At 39.2% G+C, this 17581-nt stretch overlaps 1 protein-coding gene across 3 annotated transcripts in view; it reads left to right on the forward strand.

The window, feature by feature from the left end:
* The window catches only part of Arhgap6 (Rho GTPase activating protein 6), a 451538-nt gene that overhangs the window by 201396 nt on the left and 232561 nt on the right, over nucleotides 1–17581 (forward strand). The window contains exon 1 of one of the 3 annotated variants that reach the window (XM_026395148.2): nucleotides 13360–13701. The exons of 1 other annotated variant lie outside the window; for it this stretch is intronic. In XM_026395148.2, the coding sequence (XP_026250933.2) occupies nucleotides 13657–13701 (45 nt within the window). In that variant the 5' untranslated portion in view covers nucleotides 13360–13656. Of the gene's footprint in view, nucleotides 1–13359; nucleotides 13702–17581 lie in introns of those variants that run through there. One more of the 3 variants, XM_077793573.1, reaches the window with a different exon arrangement.

The following is a 17581-nucleotide window of genomic DNA, read 5'->3' on the forward strand; positions in this document are numbered from 1 at the left end:
TTTTATTTAGAGACAGGGTCTCGCTGAGTTGCTTAGGATCTCACTGAGTTGCTGAGGCTGGTTTTGAATTCACAATCCTCCTGCCTCAGCCTCATGAGCCGCTGAGATTACAAGCATGTGTCACTGCACCCAGCTAGTCTCAAATTTTAATATGCACACATATTTATCTATACAGTATGACCTGACTTAGAAGTTATAGACTATTAAAATTTATGCCATAAAATAAATAACAATCCCATTTCACTTCCTCTGAGTGGCCTAGGGTTTTAAAGACAAGACAGAATCTTAGGACTCCAAGGGCCAAATATAGACATGGATGTTTTGGAATCTTCTGCTTTTCTGGTCTCAGAGCACATGGTGTGTTGTGTAACTGAATCCAGTGCAGATGGGTGCAAGCCCAGTTCAACATTGCAGTGAGGAATACCAAGTGACAAGTGTGTGTTCAAAAGAGGATAAAACTTGCAAGGTGAGGGAGGGCATGAGGAAAGCTTTACTTTAGTGACACTTAAAAATATCCATGAGAGGGAGACACTCTGTCCTGTGGTTTGATAATAGTAAATATAAATGCAACAAGGGAACATTTGTTTTTGTTAAGTTTTATATTGTTCTGAAAGAAATGGGGCTTCAGGTATCTTCTATAGACAAAAATAAATCCTGATTATACTTACCTGAATCTTCTAGAAATAACAAGCTGGTTTCTTTTGGCAAGGCATCTGTCTGCTTCAAGGCTATAAATGAAACAAAATAATTGAGAAGTTAATAGAAAGGAATATATGGAAGATAAATTATACTTCTTTGGACTTGTAAAACTCCAGAAGGGAAAAAGATGAAAGCCAAAAGCAGAAGAAAATTTAAAAATGAAACAAAGTATGATTTCAGTTCTCTAATTTGAGGGCCAGTGAACATTTTCTGTAAAAGGTCAGATATTTTAGGTACTGTGGGCCATTCAATCTTTGTGACAGCCACTCACCACTGCTGGTGTAGCAAGAAAGCAGCCATAGACAAATACTTGAACAAATGGGTGTGACTGTGTTCCAAGTAGACCTTATTTATGGAGGCTAAAATTTGAATTTCATATAATTTTCACATGTCACAAAATACTTTTGATTTTTTCCAAGCATTTAAAAATGTAGAGACCAATTTTACCCACCCCCTGTGCTATACCTGAGATGGACATTTCTCCACATGTTTGTTTATTTGAAGACTCCTGGTGGAAAAGCAACATGCATTCCCTTTTAAATTTCTGTAAATTAAATGATGATTTCCACCCCCCTTGGAAATTTCCTAGGTTTTTCTAGAATGCTCTATGCTCCTGTAACACTTTCTAACATTAATCGTCATGCATTTACTAAGCGCTCACCATGAACTAAAAAGCTGAGGACAGACGTCAGAGGAAAAGAAAATATTAGCAATAGAACATGGTACAGAAGTTCCTGTATTTATGGAATTTCAACTCGTGCACTTTCATAGATACAAATAAAACCAGACTCTGGAGCAAAGCCCTCTGGCTTTCTCTTTGCTGCCAAAATATTCATCAAGAAGTTCTGGGAGCTCTTTTTTTCTATCCCCTTTAATTTTTTAAGTCCTCATTTTTTCAATATATTAAATATTTGCTATATTTCTGCTATGTATTGAGGAGTTTTGCCAATAACCTCATCTTATGCTATAATCCTATGGAACATGAGGAAAAAAAGGTGTTGGTAAGGAGTAGCAGAAGAGTAGGCAAGATAAAAACAACTTTTTTAGAATAGCAATAGGTAAAAAACTTGTTGCAAATGCTTTGACAAGAAGAACCGTTTAGAGGACAAAGATGCCATCGTGCAACCTAAGACAAGTCCCACAGCTATGTGGTAATAGCAAACAGTGATAAAGAAGTTATAAGTACCTGGCACTGTTTTAAGCAATTATTCGATTATATAATCATATATACAAATTCACAGATCCTCTTTGACTTATGATGTTGTTAATTCCCTATAAATCCATCATAGCCAGGCAAGGTGGTGCATGCTTGTAATCCCAGCATCTTGGGAGGCTGAAACAGGAGGATCCCAAGTTTGAGGTCAGCCTCAGCAATTTAGCCATCCCTTAAGCAACTGAGTGTGACCCTATCTCAAAACATAAAAAGGGTTAGGGATGCAACTCAGTGTCCTTGGGTTCAGTCCCTTTTACCAAAAACAAAAACAAAAGTCCTAACTTGAAAATATCATGTATCCAACACATAACCAATATACCTGAAGAGCATCCTTGCTTAGTAGCACATGACATAGTACTATATCATTTGTTTTCCCTTATGAGCTGACCAGGAGCTGTGCCTCACTGCCAGTACCCAGCATCAAGAGTATTATTATACCACATATTACTAGCTTGGGAGAAGATCCAAATTTGAAGATTAAGAACAGAGTCTACTGAATGTGTATCACATTTCCACCATCATGAAGTCAGAAAATAAGCCAAACTACCATACATTAGAGACTTCTGCATCTTTATATTTATACATATATGTCTATACATACATGTGCACATTTGCACACACACACACACACACACACAGATTTCACTTCCACTAAAATAATGAGTTAACAAATAAAATCATGAAATGATTGATGAAGCAGAGAAACTTTAAGTGTGTGGCTGGGAATTGATATCTTAGGCCTATTTGTGTTAATTCAGGAGAAGGAAATAAATCTAGCAATTAAGAGAACCCAGGCCTAGACTCTGTGATGGGTTTGCAGCTTTGAAATCTGCTCAGCCTTAAATTAAGCATTGAAACGGCAAGTGAGTTTGCAGAAGCTGATGAAAAATTCTCTAGTGCTAGTGGGCAGATCATCCACATCAGAAGATTTCAAGTTTGTGAAATGAAACAAGATTAATGTGAGCAAAGATAGCAGATAAAGCATTTATCAGCAAAGAGGGCAATAGGGAAAATTGTTAAAGTTGGGAATATTGATCCATGCTTACCCTGATAGAAATACATCAGGGGGCTGCAAGCTGCTACCCCATTCAGGCCCTCTGGGTGTAGGAACAGAATCATAAATAGTCTATAGTATTAACAAGTTTCCAATCCAAAGTGCACAGGCTACTGTTGGTGTTCTTCCCAGAATATCTCAGATCTCTTACCAGTTCTGCATTCCTGCTTTACTCTCCAGCTTTTGTATGGTTTGCTTCTAATTACCAACATCTTTGAACTTATATATAGAGGATTTCCTGCAGGCTTCTGAAGAAGTTTTCCTTTAAAAATACATCGACGCTGGGGCATCCCATGGCCCATGACTGCTAGGAGTGAAAACAGTAAAGCTGAGAGCTCCTTTGCTTAAGGTGGGACAAACTGCGGGGTGTAATTTATATTCCAGAGATCTCCCCTTGGGATCTGACTCAGACTGTATGACTATGCAAGAAATACTGTCCTCACTTAGCTTCCTCCCCTCCCAATCCTGTTATGCTCACCTCATACCAATTTCTCTTGGGAACTCATTCTTAGTAAACCATTTGCACATCAATCCTTATCTTAGTATCTGTTTCTGGGAACTATACCTAAGACAATAATCAACTATATTATTGAGAGAGAGAGAGAGAGAGAGAGAGAGAGAGAGAGAGAGAGAGAGAGAGAGAGAGAGAGAGAGAAAACAAGCGAACATGACTTGGCTTTCAGGAAGCATCAAAAAGTTGAATGAAAGAACAGATTAAGTGAATTAATTGAAACCAGTCTTTAATCTTATGCCACTCATGTTGTAGTTAGGGAAAACAGGAAAGAGATAAAACATTGAAATACTATTTCATCAAAGAGTTGGAGGTCCTAGAAAAACTGCCCACATAGTGTGTCCTCTCCAACTCAAGGTCATCCAGGCTCAGTTTACATATTGCCAGGGAAAAAAGTTATTGCTACCCCTGAAAAAGTAGCCTTCCTTCTTCCTTCTTTTGCACCACCTCAAATTATTTTACAGTCCTTCCCTCCTTCCCTTCCCTTTCTCCCCTCCCCCTTTCTTCCTTTGACAGAATTCACATGCCACACAATTCACTCATTTAAAGTGAAAAATTTATTGATTTTTGGCATATTCAACATTGCCCACCCATCACCACAATCAATTTTAGAACATTTTTATTAGTTCATAAAGAAACACTATACCCTTCAGCTATCTGCTGAACCCTCCAGCCCCCAGTGAACCACAAATCCACTCTTGGTCTCTGTGGATTTACTTATTCTGGACATTTTATATAAATGGAACCATATAGTATGTGGATTTTCCTGCCTGCTTTCTGTCAAGTAACATCAATTTCTCAAAGCTCATTCATGTTGTATCACATTACAGTACTTCAAATCTTTTTATGGCCAAGTAACTATGCATTGTGTTGATAGATCATATTTTGAACATATTTTGTTTATCCATTCATCCATTGATGGAAGTTTTATTGTTGAGTTGTTTCCACCTTTGGCAATTATGAATAATTTTACTGTGAGCATTCATTCATGTACAAGTTTTGTGGGTACATGTTTTCATTTATCTATATACTTAGGAGTAGAATTGTTAGGTCAGATATAGAACTTTCTTTCTTAAGTTCAGCCAAAATCTGAATCATAATAATTTTTCCCCTTGGTTTTTGTCCAGTGTTCTGGAGAAAAATGGACAAAGACTTTCCTTTCTTACACATGACATCCCTTCAAATCATTCATCACTGTCTTCATCTCCTCCTTAAATTTTTACAGATGGAATATCTTCTGCTCTTTCAATCATTCCACTACAAAAATTTGGACTTACAGAAATGCAAACTGAGAACTTTGAAATTGTCACATTATCTGTTTTGATATACAACTTTCTTTTGTTCTAAATCTCAGACTTTCCCATCAACAACTGATAACTTTATTTGGCCAAGCTGGAAGCAAATTATTTTCTGGGCAAGAAGCCCTTTCAATAGACTTTGAAGGGGTTTTGCCTTTGGGAAACCAAAAGGACTAATAATTTGTGTAATTTACTTGTATATTTGTTATTTTTGACATGTTAATGTGACAAAAAAAGAATACTATGGTTTTGAAAGATAAAATTAAATGGAAATCAGTAATCCTAAGAGCTTTGAAAGAAGTCATGTGTAACATTCTTTTTACCTTTAATCACAAAGATGATAGGGATAAAACTTGACAAAACCACTGGAAAATGTAGCGAGTTACTTAGCAGGCTCTGGATTATGCTTAACTGAGCCAAATGTTATTTTCATTTCTTCAATAGCTGCGGGTGGATCTGATTCTTGGTTGTTAGTCATACACTTAGAAATATTTTCAACCTTATTTTAATATGAAATCTAGAGTTTAGGATGGCTCCTGGTATTATCTCACGTTAGCAGCACGACACTGGACAAGTCACTTGACTAAGAACCAGCCTTTCTAAGCATTTGTTTCTGCATCTTACTAACACAACATCTATGGTTCTCAAACTGTGTCATACATAATAACCACCAAGGGACCTTGCTTAATATATCAGTCCTGAGGTAGTATTCCAAGGGATTCTGATTCAGTGTATTTTGGGAAGGTCCTCACAATCAATTTTTAAAATCTTACCACCAAGCGATACTTATTCTCATGGCACTGAAGAGCATACTTTTATATATACTGATTAGCCATTTATTTCTGGGCCCTTTTCCTTTTGTCCTATCTTCTAATGAAAGGGAGGAAAAATCTTATGATCTTTGTAGGTAGTATCTTTCCATTTGTGCTGTGTGTTAATGTGAAGAAAGATGGCAAACAAAGTTGAAATAATGAAAAATACCTATTCTGATGTTAGATTCTGATTTATTAGATTTATTTTCACCAGAACAATTTTATCTATACAGTTTCTCAACCCTGGCACTCTTGACATTTGGGGCTAGATCATCCTTTGCTCTGGGTTGTGCTGTGCATTGTTGGATGACAAGCAGTATCCCTGGCCTTTATCCACTGGATACCAGTACCAGTTCTCCTTGCCTTCAAGTTACAACAACCCAAAATGCCTCCAAATATGAACAAATGTACCCTGTGAGCAAATTTGCCCCTAATTTAGAAACACCTTCATAATTCATGGTACCAAAGACAAAGAATCAAGAAATCAGTCTTGGAACATTTCCCTGTAGTTGATTCTCATTGAACAGCAAGGTAATAACATTTTTGCTAAACTGTTGGTGCTCAGCCTTTCTGTATTAAGCATTCCTTTGGGATCTGAAACTCCCTGGCTCATTTCTCTCTATTTGTTGGATTAATGGGATACAGATAGGTTTAGTGTCTTGGCAGGAGGAGGACATTCTGTTTTATTCTCTTTGCTTTATTACACTCTTGAAAAATAAATACTTAACATTTGCCTTATATGTTCTGCCTTTTATCATAATCACAAAAATAGATTGTGTGGGGGCACCACTGCATGTAAAATTGCTTTGAAACCTTTCGTCACCAGACTAATGTCAGGTGTCACCTTTTGTACTACTGTTGGGCCTCTAAAGTTGGTGGGAGGGATGAGATTTTAATAGTGGTTTCTTTGGGCAGATAGTCAAGTTCTCCAAAGGACTCCATAGCTGTCAGTTGTGACTCCACAAATGGTCAACCAGTCCTTTAGTGTTCCCACAACATGCCATATCAAGTGAATAGAAGTCCCAGGCTCAGCTCTACTCATCTTTTCCTTGTCTTTTGGAGGGTGATTAAAGACACACGTTACTGAAAGAAACTGTATTGTTGGTATAAGATGTACTACTGCTAAGTAGAAATTATGAAAAAAATGATGTTTTTTTTTCTTTTTTGATACTGAGAATAGGAGTCAGAGGTACTAAGTTACATCCCCAGTCCTTTTAATAATAATAATAATAATTATAATAATAATTTTAATTTTGGAACAAGGTCTTGCTAAGTTCCTGAGGGTCTGGCTAAATTGCTGAGGTTGACTTTGAACTTTTAATCTCCCTGCCTAAGTCTCCTGAATTATGGGAAAGGATGAATTTCTTATGTCTATGAAAGGTTTCTCACCCTTACCACTCATAGAATTTGAGCCAGATCATTGTTGTGGGGATTGTCTTGTTCATTGTAGGATATTAAGCAGCATTCTTTGTCTCTTTCCAGTAGATGTAAATGGCACTTCCCCCAAAGGAGTTCCAGATATTGCCAGAGGGTCCCCTTGGAGTAAAAATCATCCTGAGTGGAGACCCACTGGCTTAGGAGATATGGGGAGGGGAGCTGCCAATTTAAAGTATGGGTCCAACTAATCGAACAGAGCTTCTATTTTGAAACATGCTCAACTAGTTTGCAAAGAGATGTGGGCCCAACTTCCATTTACTTCTCAGCTCTACCATTTACTAGCTGTGCAAAGCAAGTTAATTGCCCTCTTGAATAAAATGAAGATAATCATGCTTTCTTTGCACTATTTTTCTGAGTATGTAGAGTTGCTGTTTTGCACAGGACCCTTGACATAAGTGCTCAATAAATAATAGAAGCCTTATCATTTCAAATAATTATTCTAGCACCTAGAGCATTGCTGATGTTGTGGATATTCCACAGTCTTTATACACTTGAAACATTGCAGAGGAAAGGAAGTTGGGATCAAAAGTGGTGAAAGGAATAGATTAATGATAAATTATGGATATAAATGAAAAGTTATTCCTTGATTTTCAAGTTGTTATTTGTGGAAAATCATAGCTGGAGGGATTGTGGCCTCTCCTTTTTTGCCCAATGACCTTGAATAGAACATTTATTTTAGAAACATCTCTCCATGGGTACTTTTTAAGGGCAATCTTCCTGGCCTCCTGGCACCAAGTAGCAATTATTCGGTGAGTATCAAAATGGCAAGAACAGGACAAACCAATGAAACCAAATGGAACCTATTGTAATTGTCTGTTTACCCTCACCCCCCCCACTGCCTTCTTCCCCTGCACTCTTGAATCTTCACATCCCCTATTCTCAGTCCTACTGGATGCAGAACTCTGTGATATTCTTTGGCTAGGGATTAAAGCTTTAGGCAGTAGCACAAAGCTATGCCAGAGCATATTCTTCTCCTTTCTCTCTCTGTTCTATGTCACTATGAATCCAGGCAGTCCGGTGTTCTTGGTATCACCAGGGAATTCTTCATTCACTAATATTGGTCCCAGGTCTGTTCTCTGGCTGTCTGTTCTCTGTTTCTTAAATTTCATCTTTATAATTTCATCTTTCTCTTTAACTTACTTGGAGAAAGGAATGGGGCCCTTTGTCCTTCCTCAGATTTCTCTTAGTGGGTTAAAAGTAAGGGAAGAAATCATGGCCATAGAGCAGAATGGTAACTCCTGATGTGGTACATATGTTTTCAGTTTGTATAGTGAGGTTGTCCCCTAGTATGTTGACCTTCTGCCTAATAAAATGTCCTCCCTCCAAAACATAACCATTATGTTCTTTCTTCTTGCCCATGTGGGTGGTTGAAATTAGCAATGGCATTGCTGATGCCAGGGCTCCAGCAGGGCTGGCATGTCCTTCTTCACTTACAGAAGATGTGATTTTGGACAAGAAGGGCCTTGAGCTACTTCCCAGCTCTCCTTCCTGATCCTGGAGTTTGGTTTCTTAAATTTCATCTTTATAGTCCCATGAAGAAACCTAAAAGAGTCAACTCTAAACTATGTTCAGCCTTTATATAAACTATGTTTGGTCTATTTATATGGTAGTGTAAATAAAGATTTTAATTAATACAATCCATTTGGAAAACTGTTGGGCATTACCCAGCAATGTTGAAGATATGCACGCCTATTACCCATCAACTCTATTTATATTTCAGATTTGTACCCTATAAAAAGGCATGTGCATGTGCATAAGGACATACATATAATGATGTTCAAGTAGTGTGGTTTTCACTAGTCCAAAATTGGAAAGAACATAAATATCCATCAGCAGTAAAAAGATAAATAGTGTTAACCACATGTAACAGAATACCAGACAGCAATGGGAATGAACAAACAACAGTGCATACAGCAACATGGATGAACTTTAAAAAATAGTATTGAGCAAAAGTAGCTAGATATAATAAAAACATACTTGTGGATCTATTTATATATATTTATAAAAAGCTCTAATATTTATGGATGCATAATTTCTTTAAAAGCAGTGGTTCTTGACAAGGGGTGATTTTGCAACCCCTGTGCCAGGGGAAATCTGACAATGTCTGGGGACAGTTTTGATTGTCATAATTGGGGGAAAGGGAATAATATTGGCAGTTAGTTGGTATGGACCAAGGATGCTACTAAACATGTGATATGTGCAGTATGGCCTCCAAAACAAAGAATTATCAGTCCCCAAATCTTACCAGTGCGAAGGTTGGAAAATCCTGCCATAAAGAGGAAGCAAAGAAGTTAAGTCCCTCAATGATAGGACAGTGTCTGCTACTGGAAGGGAGGGAGGAAGTTATTATAATGCAATGGAGGTACACAGGAGTCTGGGCTGCTGGGGTAGTCTATATATTTACCTGGGTAAAGGTTAGATGAGTAAATATTTTGTAAGAATTCATTAAGCAGCACAATATGTATTATCATTTTTTTTCCTTAAAAATTTTGAGAGCTGGACTATCAAGCTAGTAGGATGGAAGAATATAGACACTAAAGTTTGGTGCAGGGTTCCCTAACAAAAGGGCCTCATAGCACTCTATTAACAGTGATTAGGATGATCCTCCAAGAAGGGCCTTGACCTCTGATCTTAAGTGTTTTTGTGTGCATATGTGTGTCTGCATGCTCAGCTCCTCCTAGACTCTGAGGTTGAGTTTGCATTTACAAATTTAATTAAAATTCTCCTGAGAGAAGTAATCTCCCTTCAGTTTGCACCAAATGTGGAAATTTGACCTCAACCTATAGTTGGATGGACTAAATGCATACAAAGGTTTTAATTTAAATGCTATGGGGAAAGGGCAACATCCAGTACTGAAAATCCTATAACATTTGGAGCCATGAAGATGCAGAAATTCCACTGTTAGTGTGACTCCTTTCTTTTACAGGTGATGCTGCTAGAGTAACTCATAGAGATTATCTTAGTGTACTCTGGGCAAAATTATAAACATCAAAGAATTTTTTTTCAAAAAAATCTAACCCAAAAGAGAATATTAAGCCACTTAGGCAATGAATTGAATGAATTTTAATCCCCTCTGAAGGTTTTAAGTGCTTCCTATTCCCTTTTATCTAACCCTAGCACCATAAATGATCAAACTAGAATTTTGAAACCTGATGCCATGTTACTTTATAGTTCAATATTAAAATGTTTATTGCACTTAAAATATTTATTGAATAAGTGACCAATTTAAATAGTAAATAACATGGGAAGGATACTTGGAAGTAGAGATATGCAAATAAAAATTTTTAATTAAAGTGGGGTTTAAAATATACCTTGAAATATATTGAAATAGAACTAACGTGTAGAATTTTAATTATTTAAGATTGAAAAGACCTCCAAGAGTTCTGTACAATCTTTTATGTCCCTTCTGTAGCTGTGAGCCTTGGACAAATGGACTAAGGATTAAAGGGCTGAAAAATTCACTAGGAGGTGAATTTAAGAGACTTAAGAGCCTTCCTTATTCCATGGACTGATAATTTATTTTCTTTCTTCTCTTTCTTTCTTTCTTTCTTTCTTTCTTTCTTTTTTTTTTTTTTGTACAAGGGATTTATCCCAGGGGCACTTTACCACTGAGCCACATCCCTAGCCCTTTTTATTTTTATTTTTGAGACAGGGTCACATTAAATTGCTTAGGGCCTGGCTAAGGTGCTGAGGTTGGCCTTGAACTTGTGATCCTCCCACCTGAGCCTTGAGTTGCTGGGATTTTAGGCATGGACCATCATACCCAGCTGATAATTTATTTTCTTAAATGCTTAAATAATTTATTTACTATCTCACAAAAATCTTCAAACACAGGGGAAAAAAAACCAACAACAACACACAATCTTATTGTACTTGAAAATTTTAAGCCAATTTAATGATGACTTTTTGCAAGAAATGTGCTAGAAGTCATTCCTAAAACGTAAATATGCAGATTTTTTTTTTGCTTTAAACAATGTCATTCAGTGACAATACATTTTTTTCAAAGGCAGAATATAAGCAAAATCTAAGATGACCCAGTTTTAAGAGGTGACTTACTCAGGAGTAATGATTTTAAAAATCCAATAAAGTTTTTAGAAACCCAGGAACTCACTTCATGTTTATAAACAGTCTGTGTAGGAAGTTTGCTTTGGGAGGTTAAAAAGCTTCATGATGTTATGACAAAAGGAAGACTCCTAAGGCTGGAGTCTTTCCAAATATACCATGGTGAAACAAAAATCCCTAAATTGGGCATGTCAAGGTCATTGAATCTCATTTGCATGCACATACCCTCCTTAGGATCCCCAGGTACAAATCTATGAAAGGTGCCAGATGGCCAAGCTCACACTGGTTCTCTGCCATCTTCTAAGGGTCTTTGATGGCTTTGCTCTAAAGGCTGTGTTCAGGAGAGAGTGAAAGAGAACTCTTCAGTGTATCATATTGCCATCTCTGCCTGGATATGTTGCTGAGCAGGTAAGGCTTCCAAAGAGAATGGGCTTACTCTGTTCTAATCCATAGCAGAGGGAAAGGAGACATTGGGCAGAGCTGACAGTAGGAAGGAGAAACTTGGGTAAATAGTTCAATTGACTTTCTCTCTGGCTGGAAGGTTTTATTTTGAGCAGGGGATTGATTTTAAATTTTATTTTTACTGCAGCATAAAGTACACATAGTGAAGGGTGTAAATTGCACCAATCTGGAGTGTACTGCTCAATGAATGTGTGCGTGAGTGTGCTCTGGTCTTAATGATCAAGACATAAACCATTTTCAGCACCCCCAGAGTGTTCCCCTGCACCCCCTTCCCAGGCTATTCCACCTTGGTAACCACTGTTCTGATTTCTACTATGAATCACATTTGCCTATTTCTGTTCAACATTTTATTTTAGTTGCAGAATAAATAAGTGTGATGTTCCAGTATATACTCCTGTGGTTTATTTCTCTCAACATGTTTGTTAGATTAATTCATGCTATGTTATGTATGCATTGGTGACATTTTTTTATTGCTGAGTAGTATTCTATTGTGTGCAAAGACTAAGTTGGTTTATATGCACCAGTTGATTCACATTTACATTGTTTCCATCATAAACAGTTATATCTAAAGACTTTATGAACATTCTGGGTATAATCATTAGTAGGTATAACCATACAGTTTCCAGGTAGATTAATTGTCATACACTTATCTAGTGATAGATTTCTCAGGATGTCTGCACCCCTGTCTTTACGTTTACATTGTTAATTATAATTATTCTGCCAATTGTTCTAAAATAACTACAGCTGGGGGATGGTCTAGTTCAACTAAATTGTAAGGGTTCAACTGAATGGTACTAGACACATCTTAGTTACCCCTCCTCATGCACAGCAGTTGGAAAGTTCACTCTCAGAGTCCAGTACAGCAGACGCCTGAAGAATTGGCACAAGCCACACTCAAACCCATCATCCATTTCATTAACCACCCCTCCTAGGCTTGGATTGATTGATTTCATGGGTCTGGAGTGTCCACTCTAGCCCCAGACCCTGCCTTTGTCTGGATTCGGCTTCTGAGAGGCTGTATATAAATTCCAGAGTGCCAGGACTCAGGGAAAACTTGGCCATTTCTTTGCAAGGTGTTTTAAAAGACTTGTTTCCATGATGGAATTTCAGAGCAGAGGCCAGATTTTAGTGTTATTGTGAACCTTCAGTGTGTACTTAAAATGATTTGGTTTATTTGGCAGCATTTGCAATGCGACTGTACATTTCTTCTGTTCCCAAACCCTTACAATGCGGTCTTCCAATATGCACCAAGGAACTAAGACACAAAAGCAGCGCCTGGAGCACTACCCCCCCACCCCCCGCAGTAAATACCCAGATCCAGCCTGGCTGCAAAGCCATTCCTCACGTTCCAGTAAATTCTCCAGGACTTCCCCCTCCAGCGGGGTTCCCCAGACTGCCTGGGTTCTGCAAACTCGGTGATCCCTAAATGGCTTTGCTGGGGCCAGTATCCAACCAGGCCTCCTCCGCTTAACAGTTCCCCAACTAAGTATTACTTAGTCCTCCTCAATACTACCCTCTCCAAAGGTCCTCACATCTGAGGCTCTTGCAGAAAAGGGCTTTCCAAAAAAACAAAACTCATCTCTCCCTGATAGAAGGTTCCGAATCGCCTTCCAGTGTCAGGCCCACACCTCACTGAAAGTTAGCGAAAGTCTATTGGAAACCCAAGTTCGCCCCCTCGCTGGTGTTGAAGCTCCAGCCCCAGCAGCTCCAGGTCGTGGGATCCGGGGAGGAGCGGGGTGGCAGGAGGCGGGAGCGTTGGCCGGTCTGACACCTGTCGTGGGCGAGCTCGCTGCAGCCCCGAACAGCTGGCGGCGGCCACAGCAGCAGCGACCCGCCAGGAGCGGAAGGAATTAAACGCCCGCCCATCTCATCAGGCTCGGCCGCTCCCTCCTCCTCCTCCCCCTCCCCTTTCACCACCGCCTCCTCCGGTCCCCACCAGCTCCTCTGCGGGACGCAGTGCCAGGGGCGCTTTGAACCGCGCTCGTAGCGCACAGAGCAGGGCTGGCGCCCAGGGGCTGCCCCGAGATGACAGTGAAGTAAGAGGACTTCGGAGAGACGCCACAACCCCAGGTTGCTCCGGAGGGCTCGCCGTTCCTCTCGGTGGGGACATGGGGGACCCAGCGTACCGCGAGAAGCCGCAGCTGCACTACGCGGTGAGTGTCCCGGAGCACACAGAGGCGACAGGGGGCGCCACTTGGCCGACCTAGGAAGGGACAGCGCAGAGATGAAGCGATGTGGCTCTCCGGAGGTCCTGGGTTGGGGAGCGGGTGTACCAGGGGGCTCACTCTGGAGTGCCACCTGCTCGGAAACTCAGCTGAGCTCCTTGAAATATCTTAGTAGGGTACCCCAGAATCAGCGTTCTTTTCACTGCGCCGTGGTCTTTGTGTCAGGAACAGGAGATCTGGACCTTGTCGCTGCCTTGCTGTCTAGGGCTAAGAAATGGGGCTTCTGGGGCCAGCCTTCCAATCAGATACATTGAAGGGACAGGAATAGAGCTAGACAGGAGATAAGGATACCTAAAGGTCTGAGTGTGCGGCTAGTGGAGTCCCCATAGAAATACTGTGGGGTGCCTTTGGGTAAACCCAGTTTGCTGTTTGGAAGGAGGGTACACATTTCCTTCTGAGTTGTGGAGGAACAGAACGTGGCCTTAATACAAGAAGATGCCAGGGGGCATTCTGTGGGATCCTCCTTTTTACCTCATGGTGACTTGTCTTCTAGTTGTTGATTTAAACATTCCACGAATATTTATTGGGGACCTACTATGTGCCAAGCGCTTCTGGTATGGCAGAGTAACAGACAAAAAGCTCGTGGGGTTTGCCTTCTTTGAAGAAGGAGTCAAAATTTTAGAGTTAATGATTAACCAAATCCAGATTCTAGGTTGAGTTTATTTTTTAGAGAAGTTGGGGGGTGGGGTGGCAAGAAGGAAGAAAAGAAAGAGGTTTAAGGAATGAGTACTACTTCTGAGGATTCTAAATGCCCCCAAAAGGAAGGAGACAGATAGCAGGTTTAGCTTACTCCAGTCTTTGGACATTTACTTTCTATTTGTTAAAAAAAAAAAAAGTGTCATGCTGAGATGAAACATTGCAGTTGTTCTGCCATCTGCTAATTTTCTGAGTTTTCCTTGACAAGATTTTCACTGCTGAGATTCACATTCTGACTGCCAACTTTAAAAACTGGAGAGAAACAGACAAGACAGAAAGTTGACAAGAATCATCAATATTTATAATAAGGCAAAGACAGTTATCTGTCTGGAATTTGCATCCTTCAAAATCCACTCCCCACATATTTTTTGTTTCCCAAGAAAGTAGTTGACATGGACAGGAATGGTAGGCTCAGAGATATCTGAGCTTCCCCAGCTTGTTCCAGGTGCTGCCTGCTGGTCCTGAATCAACTATGGGGCAAATTTTGCATCTCTTCCACATCACTTTCCTTCTCTGGAAAAATCAGGGCCTGAATTAGAAAATTGTTAAAAGCCCTTCATAAGCTAACGTTCCAGGAACCTGTGACAGCTCTTTCCCCTGTTTGGCCATAGTTTCTTGCTTTGAAATGCCAAATGAGACACTTGTGAGTTACTGATGCTTATTCTTTTCTTTAGAGACACTGGCGACTCAGAGATTCACCCTTTAAAGTGGTCTCAAGGGTAATCAGTTTTTAGCAAAGGTTGCTTTGCACTGAAAGAGCTAGAGTCTGTGCTCCTTCTGTGGGTTTGACATCTGCATCCCACGGTGTTTCCAGATATTAATCTGTGTACTAGTGCCCTTTAATTTGTGATCTGAGGTCTTTTTATTCTATTCATGAGAGTGTAGGTAGAAGAGGAAAGGTGAGAACTGGTTCTTTAATTTAAAAAATCCATGTGTTTATTCATGTTATGAAGTTGCCTGAATTTTGCAAATTCACCAAATTTTGCAAATATCACCAAAATTTTAATTTTTAAAATTCAGCTGCCTCATTCTCTTCAAGCCAGAAACCTCAAATCAAGCTGATGCTAATATCCCCTTTTAAGCTCTGAAGATTTGCTGTTAAATAGCCCTTTGTTTTAACGCACATCATCTAGTACATGTGTTTTGATTTAAGACTGTAGAAAGGAAGCTGTGAGAGGGAATTTATTGGGACTTCAGGTGGAAGAAGTCATCCAGGCTCTCCAAAATTTCTTATGTATTTTTCTTTTTAAAAATTATTTGTTCTTTTTAATTATATATGACAGTAGAATCTATTTTGATATATTTATACAAGCATGAACTATATTTATTCTAATTAGGACCCCAGTCTTTAGAATGATAAAGCAGCCACATTCAGCAACCCTGAATCAGGTACAGGTGGAAAGAATGTTCATTATAAGTATGAACTGTTGCTTTTTATATTGGCATAAACTTTAAGGTCTTTAAATCTGTTTGAATGCTGTACTCTTTTCTACTTCCCTCTTTTGGATTTTGATAATTCCAGAGCTTAGTTTGTCTTTCAGCACAAATATTCCACTTACTTTGCTCAACATGGTTTTGCCCCACTGTATATTGTTCTGTGGTCTTGGGATTTTCTTGGTCTGTTCTCCTGCAAAATAATTACCCTCAAAAATTACTAATTACCCTTCCCTGCATCTCCAGTACTTCTTGTCTCTTTTGAATTTTAACACAGGGGCAAATATTTAATGTTCTTCCTTCAGTGCATTTCTTGCATCCAAAGTGAGACTGCATATGAGAAATCCATGGCTCACATTTTATTCATTCAACAAACTTATGCTGAGTATCTATTTTGTGTCAGGATTTTGATCAATTTTCCAAAGAGACAGTTACATAGTGGAAATGTTAAGAGTTGCTAAGAACACCTCACTCATCTTTTAAAATGAACGTTCAGCAGTACAGAGAGTGAAATACACACACTGGAGTAGATAAGAGCATTTTAAATTTATATAATCAGTCTCAATTTTCCCACTTTTTCAAAGTATAGTACAACTGTCATATTGTTTTATCATCACAACAAAAATGTGTGTTAGCAGCTAATGATCTTCTCCAAACCTTTCCTCCCACGGTTTTCCCATGTTCTCTTTATGGCTACTCCAGCCTTCCAGCTGGGTGTTGTCTTGACGCCTCTTGGTGACTTGATCAGATTTGTATTTTGGAAAGCTTGCTCTGGTCACAACATTGAAGTCTGGATGAGGAGGAGCCAGAATGCATTCTGGTGTTTGGACCCAAGAGAGATACGAGATGATGACCAATACTCGACGGTGGCAGAGTAGGAGGTTGAGAGCAGTTGGCATATTCCAGAAATGCTTAGGACAGAAAACTAGCCAGACTTAGTGTGGATGGGGTTTAGAAGGGATAGAGTATGAAAGTTGAGAATGACCTGAATAAACCAATGATGCTCTGGCAGTGCTTCTCGAGAAGCTGCAGGGCATTATATTGTTCTTACAGTTATGGTCTTATACAAATTACACAGTATTTAAAGACAGTCTGAGACTATTTCAGCCTCAATTCGAACTGGTGGGTTAGGCAGACTTTCTATTACCAATCTAGTATCAGAGCAGTAGTGTTCATGGTAGCACAGATATAGTTGTTAACAGAACTGAGAGCTTTGTCCAGGCACTCTGATCCTACAGTGCTCTTCAGAGTCATTGAGATGATTGAGACAGTTAAACCTAATTATTTCTCTCCCCATCCACTCTGTCACAGTAACAAAGTAACAACCAGATATGGGGCCTTCAGAGAGTTAATGTGTCCATCAATATTGTCAAATCAAATAATCAAATGGATATTTCATATGATTGTACAGATTTAAAAAAAACACAAAATTTAAATATCCGTTAAGTTCAATGTAACTTACTTTTGTGCTACCTCAGGGCACTTTGCCCCCTGAGCTATATCCCCAGCTCTTTTATTTATTTGTTTGTTTGTTTGTTTTTATTTTGAGATAGGGTTTTAACAAGTTGCTTAAGTCCTCCCTGAATTGCTGAGTCTGACCTTGAACTTGTGATCCTCCTGCTTCAGCCTCCCAAGTCACTGGAATTACAGGCATGGGCCACTGAGCCCTGGATAAAAA

The sequence above is a fragment of the Urocitellus parryii genome, chromosome X, assembly GCF_045843805.1.
Source record: "Urocitellus parryii isolate mUroPar1 chromosome X, mUroPar1.hap1, whole genome shotgun sequence".
Lineage (NCBI taxonomy): Eukaryota > Metazoa > Chordata > Mammalia > Rodentia > Sciuridae > Urocitellus > Urocitellus parryii.